Below are 24,064 nucleotides of genomic sequence, written 5' to 3' on the forward strand. Positions count from 1 at the left end.
AATCCTGGAACATGCAACAGATAAGTTTGTAAATTCCTAAGAAAGCAGAAAGTAATATGATTAGAGATTAGATTCTCTTGTGCTTTGCACAGCTTACTTGTGATAGTATAAGTTACACAGGAAGCAAATATAAAACATATTTATATCACGCTCCAATATTCAGGTATAAGTGTTGTCCCTCAAATGGGGTTCATTTACCTGGTGTGCAAGCCAGTAACACACAGAGTCAAGGTATTTTCAAATTAATTTCATTGATGCGTATGAATGGGTGCCTGTCTCAAGACAGCACACCCTTGTCTTAAAAATTCCCACATTTATATGCTTAAGTAATACATATTCATTATTATTTCCCTTAATGACTGGTTACACACGTCCAGGCAGGAGAATGGTGCTGCTGGGAAAGCGCAGACCTTATCATTTCCGCATCACCCTCTTCTCCCTCCCGCTCTCTCTCCCGCGCTTTCCCCCGCGCTCCGGTTTGCAGCACGCCGGCTCCGGCCTTTCCCCCCGAAGGGCTTTCCGGCGGCAGCGGCCGCAGCTGGGAACCGAAGCGTGGGCCGGTTTTGCCGAGGCATTCAGCACGCCGGCTGCCAGGGCCGGCAAACACGGGCTGCCTCGGGGGTCCCCGGGTGCTGCGGGTGGTGAAGGTGCTGCGACCAAGGCCATCCCCTCTGCCTGCTCCCGCACGGAGCGAGCTGGCGCTGCGCAGAGGTGGCCTTATTGGCCGCTACGATCGGATGTTCAAAAGGCGGCTGGGCGGGGGAGCGGGGAAGCTGACATCAGTTAAAGTCGGATTCGGGCCGGGGACTTCCCCCTTCTCCGTTCGCTCCCCTCCAGCCGCCGCCAACGGGGCGGGGAGAGCAGGGACGCTCGCTCCCGCGGGAGGAAAATTCCCCCTCGCCGGGGTGAACGAACCCGCCTGAGGCGGCGGCGGCCGGGGGGCCGGGCTGCCGGTAGTACGTGTTATGCGGCGTGTCTCCCCGTGGGCCGCAAGGCTCTGGCGAGGGGCCCCGGCGGGAGTTAACCTGCAGTAACCCCGCGGCGCAGGGGCAGCCTCGGCGGGGCGCGCCGGCCCGGGCTGCGCGGGGGGGCGAGAGCCGCCGCGGGCCGCTCCCCACGGCGCGTCCGCAGCCGGGGCTCTTTCGTTCCCCGGGTCTGCCGCGGGGGAGGCGGCTGCGGGAACGGCGGCGCACGGCCTTCTCCCTCCCGGCGGGGCAGCGCGGGCGTCGTCACCAGCCCAGCCAGTTTTCACGTAACGTTTTTATTATGAACAAATAAAACTTCAGATCAGCACGACCGGATGTCCGCTGCCGTATTAGTAGAAAGTATTCCAAAAAGGTTTTTCTTCTCCTTTCCGGCACACAAAACAGAGATACTACTATGCAGAAACCCCCAAGCTGGGAAAAATTGTATCCTACTCACATTTCAACAGCGACAGAGCTTAGACGACGTGCAGATTCAACTTTCCAGTCCTTCCCTGAACACCCAACGCTTGGACAGCTGCTCCTCACGATACCAGCGGGGCTGGGAACGGTTTTGGAAAACCAACCAGTCCGCGCTTCTGCCAGCAGCGGTGCGCGTGCGGTGCGTACGCCTTCCTCCTCCGCGCTCGGCCGGTGGGCAGCGAGCCTCACCGCACCCCAGGGAGGCACGGCGTAACCCCCTGGTACAGACCGGGAACTGAGGCACGGAGAGCTTTTAAGTGACTGACTATGTCCCAAATCACGCAGCGCACGAGTAGCTGCAGTGGGAACACGTCCCAGGAGAAGGGCTGCTCTAGCCACGAGGTCCCACTGCTGCCTTCTCTGCTTCCACCTCTCACAGACTCGTTTAAGCTAAACATACGGATGACGCGCCCAGGATACAAACATGCCACCAAAAATATATATATATATATTTATAGGGGGGTGTGTGTGTATATATATATATGTATATCTCTACCTATATCACAAAGTTCTACTTGAAGTGTTGCATCTCTTCCTTAATCTAACCAAAATTCTAACTCCAATACATTCAAAATCACCTGCACCCACAGTTCCATGTAGGCAATTAAATAATTAAGAAACCCCTCGAATGTTCACTATTCAGGAAAAAAAAAAAAAAAAGAAAAAAATACGGCAAATAGCTGTCAATACTCCTATGTATATTAAAGAAAGATTTAAGGCACCCAGAGATATTTGCCAATCTACCTTTAAAGTGACTGGGCAAACACCAGGACTGTTTGGTTACTGCTCCTCAGCTCCCACGCTAATTCCAGATTCTGGACCCGAATCAGCACTTGACATTTGAAAGGAACCCTTGATGTCAAATCCTGCTTCTCTGCCGAGAGGATGCGAAATATGGCAGCATGTCACGGCATGCTTCTCTCCGGTAGGGTGTGTCACGTGACCCCTTAAGGGCAGCAGGAGCAAGGAAATCATTCTCCTCACCTTCTCCCCTTCCCACACCCCTTTCAAATTACTGGATGGAACAAATTCATCCTCTCTGGAGACTTCTGTGAATTCAGAGAGGTTCAGACTAGAGCAAAGTCAGCCCCCAATTACAGAGCTAACAGCGTTTCTCTTTTTTTTTGGAGGGCTTTTTCTATTTTCAAATGGCAGGATACAATTCTAGCCACAACTCCCTTTGCCCCAGCCAGCCCGCAGGCAGTCACGAGCCTCAGAGCACCAAGGATGCCACCTCCTGACGCTGGGAGCTGAAGGGCTCCCTGCGCCATTCCTCCCTGTTGTACCTCTCGGCTGGAGACCATGTCGCTCCCAGTGGCTCAAAACCTTGAAGGGTCCCATTGCTAAGCAATAGCAGGGCCATGGTGGTGGCGGGCAGGGGAAAGGAGAGGAGAAGGACTTCTTTTCTGAGTAACGAGCGTGCTCTTGTTAAGGAGAACATCACAGAGCTGTCCTGGCTCCTGGCGAGTTTCACAGCAGCAGGAAAAAGCAAAGCTGCAGAGACTTGCTCCCGTGAAGCTTGCCCGGCCGCTATCTGGCAAAGCTGAGGCGAGGAAGTTGGCATCCACTCTCTCTGCCCTCCCTGGCCTGCCTGAATAAGGCAGATGCTGCAAAGCCCGCTCCAGTACCACCTCGTTCCGGCCGCCTCTTGTGCGTTCCTCCAGCTCCGTTTGGTGCATTTAAGCAACAAAACCAAGACTATTGCTACAACTAATAATAATAATAAAAATTAATAATAATGGGGAGAGTTAAGGGGGAAAAAGAGCACATTCAGTCCAGTGAGGGGCTCGGGGCCATGATGCCCAGAACCTAGCCCACCACCTGAACTCAAGCTGCGGTCTCTGCAACTTGCAGGAAACAACACCCACAAGGACTTTTTTCCCCAGCACACCCTCCAGCTGCGTGCCCACGTCAGCTCGGTGATATAACTGACCTTTCCGCAGGCTCAGCCGCCCTCGCTGCCTGCCTCACCAGCGAAGAAGCAAGGTGGCGAGATGGCTCGCCAAGGGGGCTGGGAGGCAAGCTAAGGGACTAACGAGGAGCTGCTTTCGCCTCCCCCTTCCCACCCCCTCAGAGGAGCCGGGAATGACAAACCACCCTGGTGGACCCTGGGCAGGAAAGCCCAGAGGTGGCTCGCACTGGCAGCAGTGTCTCGCCTCGGAGGTCTCGACTCCCTCGAGCCCCCCCATGCCGCCTGGCCCCGCGTCGGTGTTTCTCAGGCACTTGCTAATCGACTGAGCGGAGCCCCCAAGGATGGAGAGACCTGCTCCCGCGGACACCCTCACCCCTCCCTATGCCTGTAGGGATGCGGATCCCCGATGCGGATCCGCAGGGCGGGCACGGACACCAGGACATCTGCCTGCCCTCCCCACCGCTCCTCCAGCACACAAAGCAGCTGAGCTCAGCGATGGAGCTTTGGTTTACATCCTTCTCCCCCTCTCCGTTTTGGCAAAGGCCTGTTTCCCGGCAAAAATCTCAGTGGCGGCAGCGAACAAAACCACCCCAGGCTGGTGCCACCGCACGGCGGCCAGTGGCACACCCCTTGTCTGTTCCCCTTCTCACTGTGGCCCTCCAAAGGGGCCACGGAGCCCAGAGCCAGGCTCTGCCCTCAGTCCCTGGTGGCGTGGGGCACAGCGGGCAGTGCAGAGAGGGAGGCTGTGACACCAGACGGAGGAGGTAATAAGGTCACCTAGGCTCCCCCTCCAGTGCCCGCTGCCGCCACCAGACCCCCCGCCCCAGCTTGGGAGAACACTTCCCAAGAGACATCTTGGAAAGAGACAACTCTTTCCGGTGGCAAGGGAAGGGGACGGGGCTGCTTTTCCCCTGCAGGGAGAGCAGTTTAGCCATGCCACGTCTGTCAGCAGCCCTTGAGAAAGGAAGAGGGACAGAGGAAGGAATTGGGGGGGGGAAGGTGGTGGGGAGAGAGTCACTGACTCTGGCTCCACTCTTCAGCTGGCTGGTACAGGCTTCCCTTAACCCCATGGTACGTAGCCGGCTGCGATGAGCCGCCCTGGGCTGCTTCCTACCAGCTCCTCTGCCAGGGAGAGACCGGGACGATGTAAAGTGGGAGGCGTGGTAGAGGGGCTGGAGAGAATGAATGGAAAGGAGAAGGAGAGGAGGGAAAGGGGTGGCCTTGCGTTATAAAGGCAGAGTCCTAGATCTTAAATACATCACGTAAAATACAGTGTGGGAGGGGGGTTAAAACTCATTATCATTACCTTAAGCAAACTGGTAGCATTATTCAGTAGTTAGTAAACAGAACATTAAACCTTTGTCCAGCGTGTTCAGAGGGGTGAGGAAAGGAGAAAGGGAGAAAAAAGGAGGAAGGAGAGGTGTGGATGTGTGTGTGAAGGGGAGCAGGAACTCAGCCACTCTTGTGACTCCCATCTCCAGTCCGCATTTTCCGAGCCAGGATGACCTCCTTCGAGACTTTCTTGCGATCGCTGGCCAGCCCCAGGAAGCACATGAGGTCGATGAAGGCTGTGGTTAAGTTGAAGCGCCAGCCAAACTCACTGGTGGAGTAGTCGTAGGGGAAGGTGTGGTGGTAGTTGTGGAAGCCTTCTCCTGAAAAACACGACCGGGGTGAGGCAGAGCTCCAGGTGATGGGCCCTCTACCTTGGCCCAAAGCACCACATTCCTGAAACAGGCTCTGGATTGAGTCCAGGCTTCTCTCTCCTCTCAGCCCAACTTCACCTCTCTGCAATCTACCCCACCTCATTTGGGCAGGTCCAGCACGCCCAGGCTGGCCCAAACGAGGCAATGACAGTCACAGAGGACCTATGGTGCTTTAGAGGAAAATGAGCGTGTGGCAAGGAACCGAGAAAGGCCCGGGCTCACCGACTGCACCGAAACACCGGGGGAATCCTAACGGCTTTTCCTCTGCCACCACGAGAAACCTTCTAGTATTGGCTGAGCTACCAGCTAGACCTGCAGCAAGTCCCCAGCAAGCCAGGCCAATCAATACTCCTACACCACTGGCAGTCCTAATGCCAAATCCAACAGGCATTTCCATGTGGGAATAATGCAGACAGACATCTACTAAGCAATCTACCCCAGTCAGCCACCCTCTGCTCCGGACACTGTCAATGCTGGCTTCAGTGCTCACCCCTTCAATGACATCGCCTGGACTCCTGCTCCTACCCCGCTGAGTCTTTGCAGTTCAGATCCCTCCCTACTAATAATCCAGGAGCAGATCCTTCGGTGGTGGAAATCAGTGCAGCCCCAGTGATGTACAGTGATGCAAACCAGCTGAGGATTTGGGCTTGGGAGAACAGATCAGGGCAAATGCTGACCCTGGGATGTACTCTCCTAGGTCCCCAAAATTTCAGGAAAACACATGCGATGATCTGGCTTGTCTCATCCTCAAGTACCCCCAAAATCACCAGCTGCCCTGACAACATGTCCAAATGTGCTTCTGCTGGTTTTCAAGTTGACAAATCTAAGACAGAGAAGCAGAGCCTACAGCACACGTTTTTCAGTCTGGTGAACGGGGCAGAGAGACCTTCGAGCAGGGTAAATAAAATACGGCTGTTGAGATAAGGAGGTGCTAAGTATAGCAGAGTCCTTTCCAGCCTGGAGAGAGGCTGGTGGGAGCTGATAAGCCCACTGCCCTTATGTACTCACTGACCAGCCTGGGAAACACCCCTAGGTGCAGAGGCTGGAGGGGAAGAGTGCAGGGGCAAATAGGGACACCCGGATTCACAGAAATTCCTAGAAGCAGCTGCAGCCCCAAGGGGCAGTCCCCGCTCTACAGTCTACCCGCAGCAAAAGACACGGACGCTGAACGTACCTAGGGCCCCCAGGCTGACCAGGGGGTTCTCCCGTGGGTTGATGTGCTGATCGTATGGCCGGTTGCCAAACATGTGAGCAGCACTATTCACTAGCCAAGCGGCATTGAGCGCTACGGCGTAGCGCAGGATGGCTGGAATGAAGAAGCTAATGATGATGGATTCGTCCCAGAAATACCAGGGCACTAGAGTGGGCAGGGTGAAGCACAGCAACACCACCGAGGGCTTGTAGTATCTGGAAAAGAAGGGACCAGAAGGAAAGTGCTCAGTGGCAGAGGCAGGACAGGAACGGGTGGTTCAGTCCTCCCTTTGGAGGATTCATGCTCAGCTATACAGGGAAAATCAAGTGCAGAAATACCTCACCCCTGAGCCCTGCATCTTTTGCCCTGGGTGTGCAGAAGCCATGCCTGGAGACTCCAAAGTCTTATCACCGGGCAGGAGACTCAAACTGAAGTCCTGCTCTCCCCGTCTCAATGTGCACAAAGCAATGTCCCCATCACCATGAGTCCAGACACCAGCTGCTGCTTTTAGCCTCATCTGCCATTTGCTTCTCAGCTATGCTGGTCCCCATAAAGGCAACCCCATGCTTGCAGAGTCCCACAGAAGGTCCCTTCTCCGGCTCTGGCCCAGCGCTGCAACTCTTCCTTGCAGACTTGGCCCTGCCTACCAATACACCCCATCAACAAGTGCAAGCGAGGGACACTTGCGCCATCAAACAGACCAGCATGTGGGGTCTCTCACACTAGAGCGAAGGGAGTAGAGGAAGCTGAACCACTCTGACGAGCCACAGGAAAAATCCCAGGCACAAAAAGGAGGGAAGCCATAAATCTTGCTTGGTTTGTGTGGGACAGAACTAGGGACCTCCTGAGTGAGGGTGGTTACTATATGGGGTCAGTCCCCCGTCCCTGCAACCCTGGTGACAGGCTCGCCGTCTCTGGGGATCAGTCCCAGTATAGCCCCAGACAGCTGAGAGATAGCCCATGCAAGAGGCAGCAGTGAATCAAGACTGTCCTTCCCAGTTACTGTCTCCCTGACGTCCCCATTTTCAACTCCTCTTTCACCACACTGTTTCCAGGAGGCTGTTGGGAGAGGGGTAGAGGCATGGCCTGGAAGGTATACCACAACATCGCCAAGGATGGCCCGGAGGCACCTGTGGGTGGGCTCTGGGCCAGCTAAAGCAGCAGCTGGGCTGTGGGCAGGCCGGCGTGGAAGTGCTTTGCGGTGGGAAGCTCAGCCTGCTGCTGGCAAGATGCTACAGGGTAGGCGGGCAAGGAAGGTGTGTGGGAGGGCTGGAGGTAGCACTAGCTCCTAAGTACTTCCTACAGAGCTCCTAAATACTTCCTATAGGAGAGGCACAGCTCATTTCTCACAGTTCATCCCACAGACCGAAGACTCTCATTCTCAAATGACGCCTTCAATCCCCTCACGCTCCATCAAAGGCGCTCGGGGTCCCTAGCCCATTTGCAGAGTCCCTGCTCTATCCCACATGGCTCTGTGCTGGGGCTGACCCCACCACTCACCTCCGCTGGAACATCACCACTTTGTCAGCCTTTATGTCGCTCAGGTCCAGCTTCTGGCCCTTCTCTATGACATCGGGGTGCTTGCGCACCAGTAGCCAGCCGATGTGGGAGAAGAAGAAGCCCCGCGTGGCATTGTGTGGGTCCGCGTCTGTCTCGGAGAACTTGTGATGGACGCGGTGGTCCCGGACCCACTCGTAGATGTCATTCTGCAAGGCAACAGGAGCGGAGACTTAGGGCCAGCGCTGGAGATGTTCCCTTCAAATTAACAAAAGGGTCTAAAACATTTAGACACCTAAATACCATTGACGTGAACTCCTATCAGTCATTTTGTCTTTCATTAGGGCTTGGGGTTTTTGGCTTTTAAAACAAAGGTTAGGGTCGTCTTTGCTCAACCACTTCCAATTTTCTTTGAAATCTGCTTCTTTGGTGGGCTGCCCTTCCTCTTTTGTTTTTAATTGGCTAACTTCAGGCTTTGGTTGGCACATCCTCTACAGCATCACAGGCTCTGACTGCTCAGCCTGTTCCCCCACCCCTGCAACAGCCAGCCCCCATTGGCCAGTCAGTGCCTCCTCCCTCACACGCTCCGCTCTTGTCGGTCACTTGTCCCCATCCCTACATGGTGCCAGCGGGGATTGATCAACCTGCCCCTTCCCTTTGGCCTGACATTTTCCATGGGTCAACCTGCCTTGCTTTTCCTGGGATTGCCAAATCAGACCTGTTTAACTTGAGGGGCGAGGGGTTTTTTTAACTTCTTTTTTTTCCATTGGAAATCAGTTTTAAAATTGAGGCCCCTCTTTAGAAATAGAATAAACGCACCGTTTCAATGACAGTTATCAAAAAAAAATACGCCCCTTCAGCCCCATAACTGTTCCATTTAAGCTGCAAAATCAATAGTTTGGAAAACATCAAAGCTTTCATCATTTGTATTAAGAAATTATTGTTTTGGCCGGTTTTAAGGATAGATTTTAATGAGCCCATGCTCATTCCTTTACACCACGATTTCGGTGTGCTTAAAGCCATTTATTACACCATCCTAGAAAACACGAAACGGAGATCCAAGCACGCCTCTATTGCCCGTATTACGCAAGAGGCTCCTTAATCTCCTAAGTACACAGGACTTTTCCTCAAAACACTTTGAAGGTAGGGAAGTGGCATAATCATCCCTGTTCCTTGCCTGGAAAGACCAAGTGACTTAGCCGCGCAGGGAACCTGTAGCAGAGACACAACTCCTCAAGTCCATCTCAAGTGCTGCAACCACTCCTCCTCCAATTGAGATAAAATGATTTACCTGCAGGCCACGCAATAAGGCAATGATAGACACGGGCCAGGATTCAACTCTCACTTGCTTCCAAACACTGGGAAGTGCTGCCTGCCTTCCAGCCAAATCCTGAGCACCTCCAAGTATCACCAGCCCTCACCGTTGTTAGCCAGAGCTCGGTCACTCAGTGTTCCCCCAGAAGAGGGTGGCCCCGCAGCCTTCCCTATCCAGTAAGCAGAGAAACACAACCGGTACCCATGCTGGAAATGTTTCACCTGTGACCCAAAGCCTCTTGCACATTCCAGACCCTACACAGCATCACGTAACATGAGAGGGCCCAGCCTGAAAGCTGTCAGACAGCTTGGCCTTCCCCATCTGGGGAGGCTTTCCCCATCTCCTTGGAAATCCTTCTGCTAGAGGCAGAAGGCACAAATTTGGCAAGAGACCAGGTACCGCAGCTGGAGCTTGGTACCACCTCGTCCACCTCACCCTGTGCACAAACACAAATCAAGGGTCTCAAAGCTGAAAAGTCAGTAACTTGACCCAAACTTCAGCACATTATCTTTTCCACAGATCTTATTTTGGGACCACCTCTAACTGCAGCTCTGTCTGAAAATCATGGCTTTCTGAGACCAGCAAGCAAAGCCTAGGAGAATGCCTCCTTCCCTGGGAGTTTCCAGCTACAGGCTATAACCAGGAGAGCTTCTGCTGTGCTGCAGCTGCCTGGTCTTGCAGGTGGAGGAGCCGACTAGGTGCAGAATTCCCAACTTTTCTGAAATCACAAGCCACAGGTCTCTGAGCAGCCAACAGGCATTTTCTGGAGGACCTCAGATAAGATAATCTATAGTCTTCTCTGGCCTTCAAAGTCACCGGTCTCCCCTTAGAGCTGCTGCTACTAAGAGGAATGAGATAAATTGAAAATAAACCTTCTCTTGATCTCATTGAAAGTAACTATTTAAAAAAAAAAAAAATCCATGGGGAATGGTACTGAATTTTCAGTAAAACTTTGGATTAGTTCCTATTGAAGCTGAAATATCTGTCTGTCTCTCATCTTTGTCTATTCCTATCCCCTACAGCAATAGCTCAGCAAATTCTTTCCCCCTCTGCCCTATAACCCTGTGAAAGATGGCCTTTGTATGGGACTAGCCAATACACAGCAACCCATCCCATTCCCTTGCTGAGTGCTGGACCAGGAATCAGCAGCTTGGTCCTTCCTCTTCCTCACGAGAGACTCTGGTGGTTTGGTACTGAGAGAGAATAGGAAAGTCAGTGGTGTTTTAGGAAGTTTTTCAAGGCTGAAACAACCCATCCCCACCCTGTTCTGATTAAATGTCAATGAAGTGCTATCCTCTATGGCTACACAGGGGAGAAAGGAAGATAATGTCTCTAAAATACCTGGTCCACTTGGGCTTTACCCTTCCCCCATACCTCAGCTGGAGAATTACTTAGGGGCACAGCACTGAGACTTTTCTGTTCACCTCCTTGCAGCAGAAAGTGCTGCACCCTGCCACCCTCCCAAGTACTTTCTACACACGAGCAAGCCTGTATGAAGTCCCTTCAAGTACATACAGTTGGAGGACAGAGTCCCGTGAGAGCTGCCTCACAGCAGCAAACCCAAGAGACCCCCAGGATTTTTCTCTGCCATGCCAGTCTGGGGTTTCACTCTGACTTCTTCTGAAGGGCCATCTCTGCTACTTTCTACAGTCCCTAAGGACTTCCCAGTTTGTTTCCTTTGTGGACTGTGAAGTGCTCTCCTGAGTGTTTAGGCAATATCATGAGGTGCTCATCAGCTGCCTGCAGTCACTTGCACCACTCTGAATGGGCCCAACCCTTCTCTCCTTGAAACATCACTGACCTGTGATGACTCTCTGGAAGCCAGTGGTGTGATTTGTAACAGGGTTATTCCTAAATATCACTCTTCTGAACCAGAGAAGCATCGCCCTAACTGCATCATCTCAACAAGTTCTTGGTCCTTCTGCAGCAGCAAATTCCACAGCCTGGCTCCCTGGGCTGTGCCGATATCTCCCCTCTTATCAGCCACGCAGCAAGAGGAGGGTGAGGCAACACCAGCAGAGCACTTAGTACTTCCACACCTCTTTCACAGGACCTGGAGCAAGCACAGGGTGACCACACCTCGAGGGAAGGGTACGTTCCTGCTTTGGAGAGCTTTCCTACCCCTGGTCTTGGCCAACAGTCCCCTCCCCACCCGGCTTGCCTCAGCGTCACCCTCTGATGGGACAAGGTGAAGACAGTGAGATGGACTCTAGCACCACAGCGTCACATGGTAAGGGCAGGTTGTTTCCTAACAAGAGGTAGTAGGAGAAAGGAACCTCTCTGCCAGCCTGTGCCCCACATCTGAGACAGGGTTTCAGGGGAGCACTTCCTTCTGAGACCAGCAGCACGCTGAGGAGGTGCTTACCTGGAAGGCCATAGAGTTTGCAATAGTCAAGAAGATCCGCAGGGGCAGCGTGGCTTTGTAGGACCGATGGCTCCAGAGGCGGTGAGATCCAGCTGTGATCCCCAGAGCGCTCACCACGAAACACAGAACGGCTGGACAGGAAAAACAAAAGTGTTGGAGCAGTTAGAGCAAGTCAGCCTGCAGCAAAGTCTCAGGCAGAGCGACACGCAGGCAGGCCTTCCCCCAAAGCTCTATAAGCAAGAGAGGAACCCACGGAAAGCACAGACTGGGGCAACAAAAATCAATGTGAGAGTGCCCAAGCTACCACAGGCTTCCTAAGCAACATGGGGCAAATCACTTCAGCTCTTCATCTCTGACAAGGGAGGAGGCTCCCCCTTACAAGAGTTGTCACAAGGGTTGGTTCTTCAGCATAATAGTGCCATCTGTCATGGTGCAGGGTTATCAAAATTGTATGAAGCGACCGCTTCCATATAGCCCTGTGGTAACAGCTCTGCAGTCCACCAGGGAACAGCTTTCCCTTTTCCTCCCACCCCAAAAAATCAAGGGTCTTGCTTTCCTATCTCACCACTCCTCACTAAATCTCTTTTGCATTCTTTCCACCTAGAAGAGGCAGATGATCTTATAGTTCTTCAGGGGGACAGCTCAAGCCCAGGGTTAAGCTTCCCTTCTGCTCCCTTTCTAAGCAGAAGCTGGCTAGAAGAAGATCTAACCTACCATCCCACTGAAGCCTGGGCTTCACCTTCAACTCCACCACTGACTTAAAATGTGCCCAGAGGCTCCTGTTCCCAGGGTCTTTTTGATCCCCCCTCTGCTCAGCTCCTGCACCATTTACGGAAGGGAATTCCAAGGCCAACAACTCATTGCAAGTCGTGCCCAGGGCAGAGGCAGGCGTTGCTGGGCCCAGCTGAGCTTCGAGGCTGCTTTGTGCGTTCCCTCTCCATGCAGGTCAGAAGGAATTCCTTGCCCCTCTGGCAGCTAGTAAAAACCCACGTCCCTCTCCCTCTGGATCGCGCGTTTATGTCTGCCCTGGGCTGTGTGTTCCCACGTGTCCTCCTGGGACCTCTGGAATTTAGCCTGGCTTCCAGCATCTGGTCTTAGAACTCAAATGGAGAAAAGACCCCCATACGGTCATAGCAGCATTACTCTAGGAAGCTGGGGAGAAGAAGAAAATTGCATCTGAAAATCAACTCTTTCTCTAGGAAGGAAGGGTCAGGAAGTTTGGCACTAAGACGGAGGGCGTTCAACAGTTGGTTTGCCCTGCAAGTTCAGGCACCGAGAGGAAGGGTGCACATCTGCGCATAGGTCAACTGATCCACCTTCAGCCCCCTCGGGGAAGGGATGCCTTCTTACCAGTCCCCCAGGGGAAACTCTTGCTTTGTTATAAATTTGCAGATTTCAGCCAACTGGATCAATCATGAAAACAGCTCCTTATTCTTACACGTAAACCCCTGGATAGGAATCACTGGTATGCTTGACAATACCATTCAGTCCAGCCAAATGGCTCTAATCAAGCTTATCTTGAACCCAGAAAATAGACACTCTGCCAGAAACTTGTCTGGAATCAGAGATCTGAGACATGCGCAAGGCACCACGGCCCTGTTCTTTCATTCAGAATAATCCAGGCTTTATTTCCTATCGTCTCTTGCTCTCTCTTCCTTCTGTCACCTCCTTTTTGTTTTTCTGCATTCCAAACCTAATCTCTTATCCGCTAAAAGCTGGTCTCGGCTGATTTAACACCCTCTTCTGGCCCCTTAAACTTGCACGAACCCTCCTCACTCCCATACCGCTGTATAACAGCGACCATCCCTGTCCGCTGATCTGACCGTGACTTCCCATCTTCATCTTCTCCCTTGGCTTCCCTGCCTGCTGCCGAACGCAGTGCAAGCCTCAGACCAGCACACCTCTGCCTCGTGTCGCCCAGCACCTCTGCGGTCTCTCGGAGGAGCCAAGCAGTCACTGGTCATAGCTGATTTATAGGGCACGAAGAGGGATGAAAATGCATGCAAATGCAGCAGGATCCGGCCTTTGGAAGAGACAATGGAGCTAAGCAAAGCTCGCAAAGCTGGCCAAGCCCGGAAGGGAGAGGGGAGAGATGCTGGAGCAGGGCGTTTCGTTCAGGTCTCCCTTTGGCCTTACTGACAGGAAAGTACTCATGCTGGACACCCTGAAGGTCTCACCCAGCCCCACAACGCTGACTTGAAAGTTATGAAGCAGCTCATGAGCGGTTCCCCGTTGGTTTTAGATTTTAAGACGCATTTTAAATCAGTCGCTATCCCCACAGATTCATACACAAGAGCAAACCTTGAAAAAGCACCTAACTGATTCACAGAACCTCTCTGGCCTCAGACACCGCAAAAACAAAGAAACCAGCTCCCGGATGTTTCAGACATCTCCTACTAGCGGCAGAAGTGTGACTCACCACTATTCTCCCTTGAATGTAAGCTGCTATACCCTGCAAACCATGTTTCATAAAACCTCTGGGCAACTTTATAACTACGGTCCACGCCTCAGTAGCTGAGGTAGATTTCTGAGGGTGACAAACAGCTTATGGCAGAGCTGAGAGCAGCATCCAGGAGTCTGGATTTAACCTCCAACCTATACAGACTCTACAAAAAACACTGGACAGGGAGTCCATGATAAGCAACAGAATCCAGCGGGTTCATCCCTGCAAACAGGTACAATGATGATCATTGCATAGTCAGGGCATCAGCATCTCGGAAGAAGAAAAGCTCCTCCGAGATCATCCACTAGGAATGAAATTGGAAAGAGAGCAGAGAAGGTGAAATAAAGTAGCACAGACTTGCACGGCTGCCTGTGATGCTGCCCCAAACTGAAGGACTGAGGGACTCCATCAGCTGACGTTTCAAAGTCATCTTCCACCATGCTTTGAAGTATCTGAGATCCAAAAGATTGTCAACTCATAGGTGATGTTCCCAATGACCCATTCAACTGGAATACAAAGAATTATGACCACTGGCAGCAATATGTACTCAGTGCTCCAAAATTAAACCGAAAACATTCCAGATTCAGTCACGTCTATATGACTCACTAGCCTTTACCTCTTCAGGGCCCAGATTCAGACCTCGAGTTATGATGGGAAGCCAGGAATGTGCTAAAGGCATTGTCACCTGCAGTCAACACCACGGATGTTTACATGAAGAGGTGTCCCTGCTCCAGCAGGTGTCCTTGGGCTTCTGCTCAGTGCAAGGGAAAACTACAGCTTTAGACTGTTCCCTCCTTGCCTCCCAGTCCCTGCGAGGCAGGTGAGTCCTGCTAGTCTCAGAAGAAAGATACCAAGAGCAAGGAAACACGTGCCGGCTGCCTAAGGGGAACGGTGTTTAGGAGGAGCAAGAGGAGCTACTGCTTGCTAAAACCTAACTTGCCCATCTGGCAAAATCAGAACTTCCCCTCCACGCTTGGAGGAAAAGCACACCCTCTGCTAGTTAAGCCTGGAGAGGACCCTAAGTGGAGAGGTGTTGCCAGCAGTAGTCTTGATGGGAAAGTAACAAAAAAGGTACGTAAACGTTTTGCTGAACACATCCCTGCGGGTAGTACTGGCTGAGATTTTCAGGCTGTCAGAATTGCCTAAATTATCCAGCAAGATTCTCCTTGGTCCAAAGATGATGCAGCAGCAATATCAACCCATGTTTCTGGCACCGCTGGAAGCGCAGGGAACTGAGGTGTTGTCAGAGCACCATGTCGAGACAAACTGTCACTGTTTTATAGACATTATTGGCCAGGCCAAGAGGGGGTTAACACAAACGCTGTCAGTCTGCTGTACCAGAGGGCCAGGAAGACAACCTGCAAATCATGTTTCCAGGGAGGCTCAGAACAGCCAGAGAAGAAACTGTCAATCACCTTTGCATCCTGACCTCCCAGACTCAGTCTCTGTACCGTTTGGCGAATGACACGAGATCTGCCCGTGATCCCTGAAAAGACTGCGCAAGACTTCGTCAAGTGCAGTGGGGAAGACAGTAAATAAAAGGGGAGCTGCCTAGAAAGCCAGTGCTGGAAGGGCTCAGAGAGCCCTCATTATGGTGAGCTCTCACCTGATCAACAACCCCAGCTTGTTCTGGGAAGCTCTGCACCAGAAAGAGATCAGGGGATACAATGCACACAGCAACGCGGAACAGCAAACAACGATGAAGGCAGGGCTGGAGAGCTTGAGAGACAAAGAGGAATTAGCACACAGAGAAATGAAAACAAGAGGACACAGTCACCAACATAACTGGTTTCAGAGGGACAGGAACTTCAAGGAGACGGTGGCCTGGATGAAGAGGCTGTAAGCAGGGGATTGCTCCTTATAATAAAATACAGAAGGTAGATCGGCTACCAGGCACCGCAGCTGCCTGTAACATCACAGCACAGAACATCTGGGGCCATGTTAATTTTATATTACATGTACACAGCCTAAGGAAGGAATGATCTGAAAAGACAAACCAAGAAAGAAGCAAAAACCCCAGCAGCTCCAGAACTACCACTGGGAAAGCTGCTCTGCCCTGAGCCCATGGTGTATTGCCAGGAGCAACGTTAAGTCTCTGCTGCTCTGTCCTTGTGTGTAAAATGGGAACCATAGTCCTCTCCTTGCTACCAGGGCGTGCCGGGAAAATAACAGCAAGTCACTGAGATGACAGCCACAGATGCTTGTACGTGCTAAAGAAAGGTACAAACTGAGAAAAGGGCAATGCAAGAAGGAGCAAGGAGCCTTGCTGAGAAGCCAGGCCTGTGGAGGACCAAAGCATCCCGGCTCCGGTCAGTACTGGAGGAGAACAGACCACAGGGGAAAGCTCTGACCTGGCTGCTGGGTGCAGGGAAGGGTGGTCCTTTCCCAGAACAAGAGCCAGGGATGCAGGGCAGGGAGCTCTGTGGAGCTACTCCAGCTTTGGTAAGGCAGGATGGATTTTCAGCCAGTCCAGAACAGTGCAGTTCCCCCAAACTCCAAGTCCTTCTCCCATTCCCAGAGCATCTGTCACTCCAGAAGCCACCAAGGAATCCTGCAGTGCCTCACAGTGGCAGGAGAGCAACTGGCACTTCACATCAGAGTCGACTGAGTGAGGAGAGCAGGAGGGACTGGCATCAGGCAAAAAGCAAGGCAGATTCCCACAAAATGCCATGGGATGCCACACAGACATCCCGAACAGGCACGCGGTTGCAAAGACACTGCCTCAGAGACCATCTGGGGGTAAGGTGGGGCTTAGCAGAATGCAAAGCAGCATGAACCTTCCGCATCAAGATGCTCGAGCCCACTTAAGTATCTCGGGGGAGCTCAAGGGAGAAGGGTTGGATGGACGTGGAAACCGCGGTGCATCTCAGCAGCTTGAAATGAAACCAGTAAACCCAACTCACCTTTTCCCTCCTCCCTCCCGCAGTGCTCTGAGGATATTTGGCTGGGGTTGGAGGACCCAGGCTGTCAGCTCAGTGAGAGAAGCCAGCAGCCCCTGCCTAGCCTCCAGCTGAGAGCCTGGGGATGGGACAGACAGAGCAGGACCAAGAGCCCTGAAACGTTCCTCCAAGGTCGTGCTTGGGCCGCGTGTTCTGCTCAACCCTGCCACCCCGGGAAAAAACGCAGCCTGTCAGGTTTTCACAAGGGAAAGGCCCAGCAAAGTCTTCTTTCACCATGCCCCCCCCCCGAAAGGCCATGCTAGCTGCACAGGGAACGTGTCAGTGCCTCTGCTTCTGCAGATGCTGTAGCCAGCCTCTGACCGAGTCCTGTGGCCTCCAGTGATGCCCACCCCCCAGGCCTCTGCCTGTGAGAGGCAGAGATGGTCCAGGAGGAAAAGAATCAGTCTGGCCATGCAGGGAGCCATCTCTTTCCCGGTCCAGCTGTGATGCTTGTTGCTCACAGCCATCGGGAGGACAGACTTTGAGAGCGTGACGGACCAGGTGGATCGCTCCAGGGCCTGTCCGCAGCTGGGCTGGCCCGGTTGCTGCTCCCGGCTGAGCACTTTGCAGGAGCACCGCTGAAACCAAAAGCCATGCCAGCAGGTCTCAAATTAGACTGTCGCTTTTCGTTTCAGGATGCTCTGTTTCACAGGAAGGCAGGGGCTGGATGCAATCTCTCAGCCTCCCCACTGGGAGCCGGTTGGCTTCTTGACTTCTCCAGGGGTCCACACAAAGGCTCGTGGAAAGCGAGGCTCCCCTGCAGCTTGGGCCCCCCTGCAGCTTGGGCCCCGGGCCCAGCTGCCTTTCAAGCAGTCAAAGGAGAAGTTTGGTTCCTACCCAGGGCAAGGTCTCTGAGAAAGGGGAGCTTCGCCTAGCTACCTTCTGCGGGGTTGTGCTTTCCACTGGAATTTGCTGCCTGGAGAGCCGCTTATTTATTTTTTGAAAGTTGTCAGGCTTAGTTCCGGGATGAGGGGGGCTAATCTGTGCTTTTGTAAGAATGATAAAAGACCTGAGCTTCAGACTTAACTCTTGACTTTTATCTTCAGCACAACTGTATTTTGTCTCCTTCCCCTCACACACACGTGGAGGCTCTGTGGGATTTACCCTCCCTCGGTAAAGACAGGAACGGTTCTTGCCTTTGGGCAGCAGCCTCATGCCAAATCATGCCCTGTACCTTGCCTCCCCAGCCACCCCTTCAAGTGCTCTTGCTAGCATCTTTCTTCCTAAGCTTCTGGGACTGTCACAGTATTCCATCACACATTTTCTCTGCTTCACCCCAGAAGTGGCTGCACATTCAGGTGTGGGCTACTTCCAAGCCTAATTCCTGTGAATTGAGTTCATTCTTTAAGCAACCAAGCAGTTCCCTGCCAAATCCTTCCCTCTCATGCATGACCTTACAAGAGATACTAGCAAGCCCTCCCACAGCTTGCTCCAAAGCTGGCCGAGCAGCTGCTTCTAACAGAAGACCTCCACTTCCTTCTTTCTCCTCCCCGAGTCTGTGGGCCTGGAGGAAAGAAAAATACTACCCAACAGATCTGGGGGTTGCAGATGCCAAGAAACAAATGGAGGAACGTGCTTACCCCATGCCAACGTCTGGATCTTTGCAGAAGGTATCAGCATCAGCCCGAATATGGCCCCTAGATGCAGCAGGCTCATGAGGATGATATTCCTCCAGACGTATCGCAAGGGGGGCTTGGGGCCCTCTTTCTCCCGGTAGGTCTCATCAAAGAGATCATCCACCATGCCCCGGTCTCCTGCCGAGTCCTCATGATTGAGTAAGTTCTTCTCCATGACGGCATTCCCGTTCCTGGTCACCCGGGAGGTGATGGTGCCGACAGTGGTGGTGCTGGGAGCGGAGGAGAACTCCTTGGAGAGGCAGCAACGGACATTTTCAAGAAAGGAAAAAGGGAAAACAAAACAAGAAGTTGGTGGTTACCAATGCAGGGCATAGAAACACAAGCAGCTAGGCTGGCAGTACCAAGACTCACAGCCTGCAGTTTCCCTGGCAGGCTCCGTTCTTTCGGCTGAGCCCTTGGCACCAAGAAGAGCCTGCTCTGGCCCCACAGGCATGGCCTGAGAGGGCGGGGGCCTGATCTTCCTGGGGAGAGGAGGCGAATGGCGGGCAGGGTGCAGAAAGTAAAGAAAAAGACTTGAAAGCCAGTCTTTTTTCCACTAGTGGCTTTGGTGAGATCATTCGCAGGCTGCAAGGATTGTCGTTTTCCTTCAGTTTTATTAGTGGGCGTTTTTAGGTCGGCTTGTGGTCTGGGCTTGTGCATAAGCAGACAACAGTAAAGGAAATCTCGTGAATGAACAAAGAGGTGGGAGAGAAATATGGTCTGAAACACGGTTTTATTTTAAATCATCGGGCTGCTCGTGACACCCTGCCTCTTTGTGTCACCCCACCAGGGATCACCGGGAGAACGTCAGGAAGGTCCATCCACGGGGGGATTCCTCTGGGGTGCCTCCTTATCTCCTCCTGCCTCACCTTCCAGGCTGGGACGTGGCAAGACTGACACGCCTGGGGATCAGCGGACAGAAGCAGTCAAGCGATGTGCTTCCAGTTGGACCTACAGCTCCTACCCCATGCCTGCTGCTAAGGCTTTCATCCCTCTCCCGCTTTCCACTCACAGGCAAACTGAGGCACGGGAAGACAAACCTCTGAGCCGAGGCCACCAGCACACAGAGAGGAAGTTTTAAGCGGCAAGTTGGCTCAGCCTGGCTCCCGGCTCCCTCCCGTAAACGTGAGACAACGTTCCCTCTGCACACGCTTGTTTGCCCTGGCTGAGTGACAGCCTGCCCGATCAGGCATGCATGACGAAAGGAGCAGGCAGGACTGACCCTAATGAGACAGGTCATTGAACCCTGAATCACCAATTTCCATCTCCATCATGACAGCCGCGTGCTTGCTGGTGCTCGCAGCCCTTTGTCAGGCCCGAGCCCAAGCGCCCGACGGGGCTCGACCCCGGGGCTGCCAAGCATCTGGGATGCCAGCGGTGGGAGGGCATGCCGCCCTCATCCCCTCACCTCCGGGGAACCTGCCCGAAGGGCACGTCCCTCCGCTGTCCGCACCGCTGCCTCCACGCGCGACGGGACACTAAAGGTCGGTCAGCAGGAACGGGAGAGCTGGGACCGTGGGAGGGAGAGAGGCCAAGCCGGGAGAGCTCCTTTCCCAATAGAAATCTCTCCTGAATGAACAGCAGATCGCCACCCAGGCGCCGGGGATTCGTCAGAGACCACCGTCCTGCCATGGCCTAGTTTTCTGAGGGAGGCATTAAAATCAGGCCAGGCAGCTTACGTGGCCACCCCAACTCCTCCCTTTCCCAGGGGTAGAAACTAGAGGGTTACAGACATACCTTCCTACGGGGAGGAGCTGACAAAGCTGACAGATGCCCCCCCAAGTTTGGGAAGCAAAATGATATCTACAGAGGGAGCCCTCCAAGTTTTTCCTTCTGTAATCAATCAAAGGTTAGAGAGGAAAAAAACTGGACATGAAGTATCCTGCTGCTTTCTCTGAACCCAGGCAGCTGCTGAGCTCGGGACGGGCTCCCTCTGCATCCCGGCTATGGGCTGTCTCTGCCTAACTTTCCTAACTAATGTTTTGAGGGTATGATACGCTGAGCTGCTGGAGAATTTAGAGGCAATCCCCCTCAAAAAACGCTGTGAGAAATGTCTTCTAATCCAGAGATTAGGCAAGGAAGAGTCCTGCCCATTTCAAAGCGTCAGATATTCTCATCTGGCATTTTGGCAGGAAGGCACAATTTTCCTCCTGGGCTGGAAGACAATCTACCAAAAAGACCTAAGACTTGTCTATGCAAGAAAAAGTCCCAACAGAGATCTGGTGGTATAATTAGACGGGTAACGCTCCCCATATGGACATGCTGCTTCCAGAGTAAGAACGTGGGGTTGGAGTTGCATTTTTCTCCTCCGCGATAGCTTATGTCACTGTCAGCGTTACACAGGGGCAGACGAGGAGGAGGGAGAGTGCAGAGAAGACAGCAGAGAGAGAAAAACCTTTTCTTCCAGCGTCGTAGTAGCCACACGAGGAATTTTACCAGCATACTTATGCTGCTGGAATTATACTGAGGTAATCGAACTGGTCATTTCTCACGTGTAAACTAACCTGAAATCAAAAGGGCTATAAAGCAGCCGTGAAACACAGCTCCACCGTTACAGGCTTGCTGGGGGGGGGAGCACGGGGGCAAGAGGGAGGGAGAGCGGGCAGCTATTTAGCTGGAGACCGGAGAAACGAGGAGGAGAGAAAGAGGATTTTTACCTCCTTATGGCCACAGTGGCTGGCTCCTACTGAGGAAAATGGGATGGGGATTGATCTGGGGTCTAGAACTGAGAGGGGGAGGAGGCCAGCTAAAACACTTCCATGAGCTCTCCCTCATTTCTGAATGACTTTGCAGCTCGCATCTGCACAACAGATGTGTTCCCCCCATCTCCAGCCCCCACCACACACCCTACCAGCACTGAACACGCCATAGGTGATCCTGGCACCCAGCCAGCTTATACAACCAACTGCAGCTCAAAGGCTCCCATGCTGGTTCAGCTTAGGGGCCCCAGGGCACTGCATCTCCGGTCCAGTATATTTGAATATGCCCAACATGACCCAGGGACAGGATTCTTCCCAGCCTCCAGGATACGCCCCAAAATACACGCCGAGACCATGAAACACGGTCTCAGCGCGCTGCCCTTGGCGTCCGTTGCGGGTGGGGAGAGGAGTAAAGTTCCTTACATCGCAGCATCCCTGGAAGGTCACAGCACTGGCACGAAAGGACTGGGGGAGACCCCCCGCCTGCTGGCGCCAGGCAAGACAGCGGGGCTGTGGTTTACCTCCACTCCCCAGCATAGGCAGGAGGGGGAAGGATGAGAAGGCGAGAGCAGGAATACTAGACTCGGCCCCTGCTTCCCCTCAGGCAAAGGGTGGCTGCCAGGAGGGGCAAAAATAAAAAATGAAATCTCTAAAGATCCAACAGCTCTATGCATCTTCTTGGTGCCGGGTTGTTATTCAGACCTTCTTATGCCAAAAATGGGCAGTCTCCCCATTGAACGTTTGCCTGGCTCAGGCAAGGCAGACACAGTCATTCATTTCATCCGGGCAGCTGGCCGCTTTCACCTCGTGTCTGTCCTAGAGACGCTACCTGCTGCAACATTTGCCTTAAAAATGCTGTAAGTCAAAGCCCTTTCTTATAAAAGAAAAAAAAATATTAAGAAAATTAAAAAAAAAATCACAGCCTGAGCACTACCAAAAACCCCACGGCCTCTTGGCACAAAGGACCTTCCTGAACAGCCTTCACCAGCACGCTTTTAAGACAAATGCTCAGTCTATCCGAGGGCATAGGCTCCACGGGGCGATAATCCCAGCGGCGGCGATCCCCGCTTCGTTCAGGGGCTCCCCATGAGGCTTGGGTGATGTCTTAAGCTAGCACCGCATGACTTAGCCTCACGACTGAGAAGTCGCACGCACACACACAAGTGTGCATACGTGTGTGTGCGCGTGCACGGACACGCGTGGATGCCCACCCCCCCCGCCAGGACAGCAGCAGCGCACCACTCACTGCCGGAGCTGCGGAGATGAAGGAGGACGGGGCGAGGGGAAGCCAAAGCACCCGCAGCCCCGGGCCTGCCGGCAGCCCCCCGCTTACCTCCTCCTGCAGCAAGTGCGCAGGCATGGGGCGGCCCTGTCTCTGCTCCTCGGCGGCGGTACGCGGGCGCGCAGGTCCGCGGCGGCGGCGAGAGGAGGAGGCGGAGGCGGCGGCTGGCTCTTGTCGGCCCCTCGCCTTGCGAGCTGTGCGGCTCGGGGAGGCGGGCGCGGAGGTATTTAAGCGGGGCTGCTTGCTCGGCGGCTGGCGGGGCTGGGCTCTCCGCGCCCCGGCCTCCCGGTGACCCCCTGCCCGCGGGTGAGATGCGCGGGGTCAGCGCGGCTGGCGGCGAGTCGCGGCGGGGGCCCGGCTCTCGGCGTGCCCGCGAGGGGAGGCGGGGCGGGGCGGGGCGGGCCGGGGGGGCGGGAGGAAGGATGCTGAGGAAGAGGAGGGTGAGGAGGGCCAGGCTCTCGCATGATGCCTGGCTGCCTTTTTTTTTTCTCTCTCTTTCTTTCTTTTTTTTTCCTTTCCTTTTTTTTCCCTCCCCCTCGCCAGCCGATTGGCTGCGGGAAATTTGGTGCCACCTCGGCCTGCCTTCGCTCATTGGCTGCCCGCAATCTGCTGTTCGCTCCCCGCGGCGCGCACCCTGCGCGCCCGCCGCTGCCTGCGCGCACGCTGGGCTCCGCGCAGGGCGCGGGGAGCGCGGAGCGGCCGGCGGCCTGCGCGGGGGGGTGCTGCCGGCCCTCGGCACCCCCCCTTCCAACGACGGGGGGGTGGGGGGGCTGCCCCTCGTGAAATAAGAGGCGCCCGAGGGCCGTCGGGGAGCGGCGGTGGAACCCCGCGCCCCTTCCCCAGCTGGGTGCGGCGTGCGGCGGGGGAGGAGGGGGCTTCAGTGTAAAACGCCTGCTCGTCTGTATGGGGAGCGTGAGATACACGTACATGTATATGTATGTATAAATCATACACCTCTGTAAAGAAAAGCACGCCCGCAACTGTGTATCCGGATAAGCCTGAATATCTGTGTAGGTGTTTATCTCGATAGGCAAAACCAGTCTGGAAAATGTTGGCTGTAACGTTTTAAAGAGAGTCCTGGCCGTTTTCCCCCAGAAAACAGTCCCTTTTGGCGGAGGGCGGCAGGAAAAAGGAGCAGCTCGGTTTGCTATCAGCTATTTTCCGTAACAGCCTCCTCGCTAGCCAGTAATGCCAGCAATGCCAGCAATAGGAAAATCCAAGCTCTATCCCGAGGAGACCTTCACCGTCAAAAGTGAAAAAGAGTGCCCTTACAAATAAAACCTTGCTGGTGGCAGAGCCCGGAGGCAGCTCTCCTAACCCCACCGTGTGGCCACCGTGCCAGGCACTCTCAGCCGTTTCGCACCAAGGTTGGGGTGCCCCAGCGCCATCACCCTGGCCAGGACCTGTTTCCGCTCCTTCCCCTGCTCACGGTGTTTCCCGTGTTCAATCTCCGCTCCTCGCTGACACACGAGACATTCTGGGAGTGGAACAAGGATGCCAAAAGCCATTTTGAAGTGTGCCCATATCCCCTCGCACAGGTCCTCTCCGGACAGCTATCCTGCAGCGATGGAGCTGACCACGTGAGGTGCAGACGGACAACCAAGATCTTGTAGAGTCCATCCCCGGGCTGATCCTGCTCGGGCAGAGTGGGGCTGA

The 24,064-nt window shown here is 53.9% G+C and overlaps 1 protein-coding gene across 1 annotated transcript; it reads right to left on the reverse strand.

The window, feature by feature from the left end:
• Positions 1 to 1,245: 1,245 nt before the first annotated feature.
• LOC142030187 (acyl-CoA desaturase-like) lies at positions 1,246 to 23,244 on the reverse strand. The gene is made up of 6 exons (XM_075025936.1): positions 22,460 to 23,244; positions 18,392 to 18,677; positions 11,430 to 11,560; positions 7,753 to 7,958; positions 6,235 to 6,467; positions 1,246 to 5,009 (listed from the first exon to the last, which is right to left on the reverse strand). The coding sequence occupies exons 1-6, from the start codon at positions 22,484 to 22,486 to the stop codon at positions 4,810 to 4,812; spliced, it is 1,083 nt and encodes a 360-aa protein (XP_074882037.1). The 5' UTR covers positions 22,487 to 23,244; the 3' UTR covers positions 1,246 to 4,809.
• Between the last annotated feature and the right edge of the window lie 820 nt (positions 23,245 to 24,064).

Source organism: Buteo buteo, chromosome 4 (genome assembly GCF_964188355.1).
Source record: "Buteo buteo chromosome 4, bButBut1.hap1.1, whole genome shotgun sequence".
Taxonomy (NCBI): Eukaryota; Metazoa; Chordata; class Aves; order Accipitriformes; family Accipitridae; genus Buteo; species Buteo buteo.

Excerpts from the sequence above, each read along its gene's own strand:
- LOC142030187 (XM_075025936.1), bottom strand. The coding sequence starts at position 22,486 with ATGCCTGCGCACTTGCTGCAGGAGGAG. Across the intron at positions 11,561-18,391 it reads GATCCAGACGTTGGCATGGG|CCGTTCTGTGTTTCGTGGTG; the intron begins GTAAGCACGTTC and ends TTTCCTGTCCAG. Across the intron at positions 7,959-11,429 it reads CAAACTCTATGGCCTTCCAG|AATGACATCTACGAGTGGGT; the intron begins GTAAGCACCTCC and ends GTTGCCTTGCAG.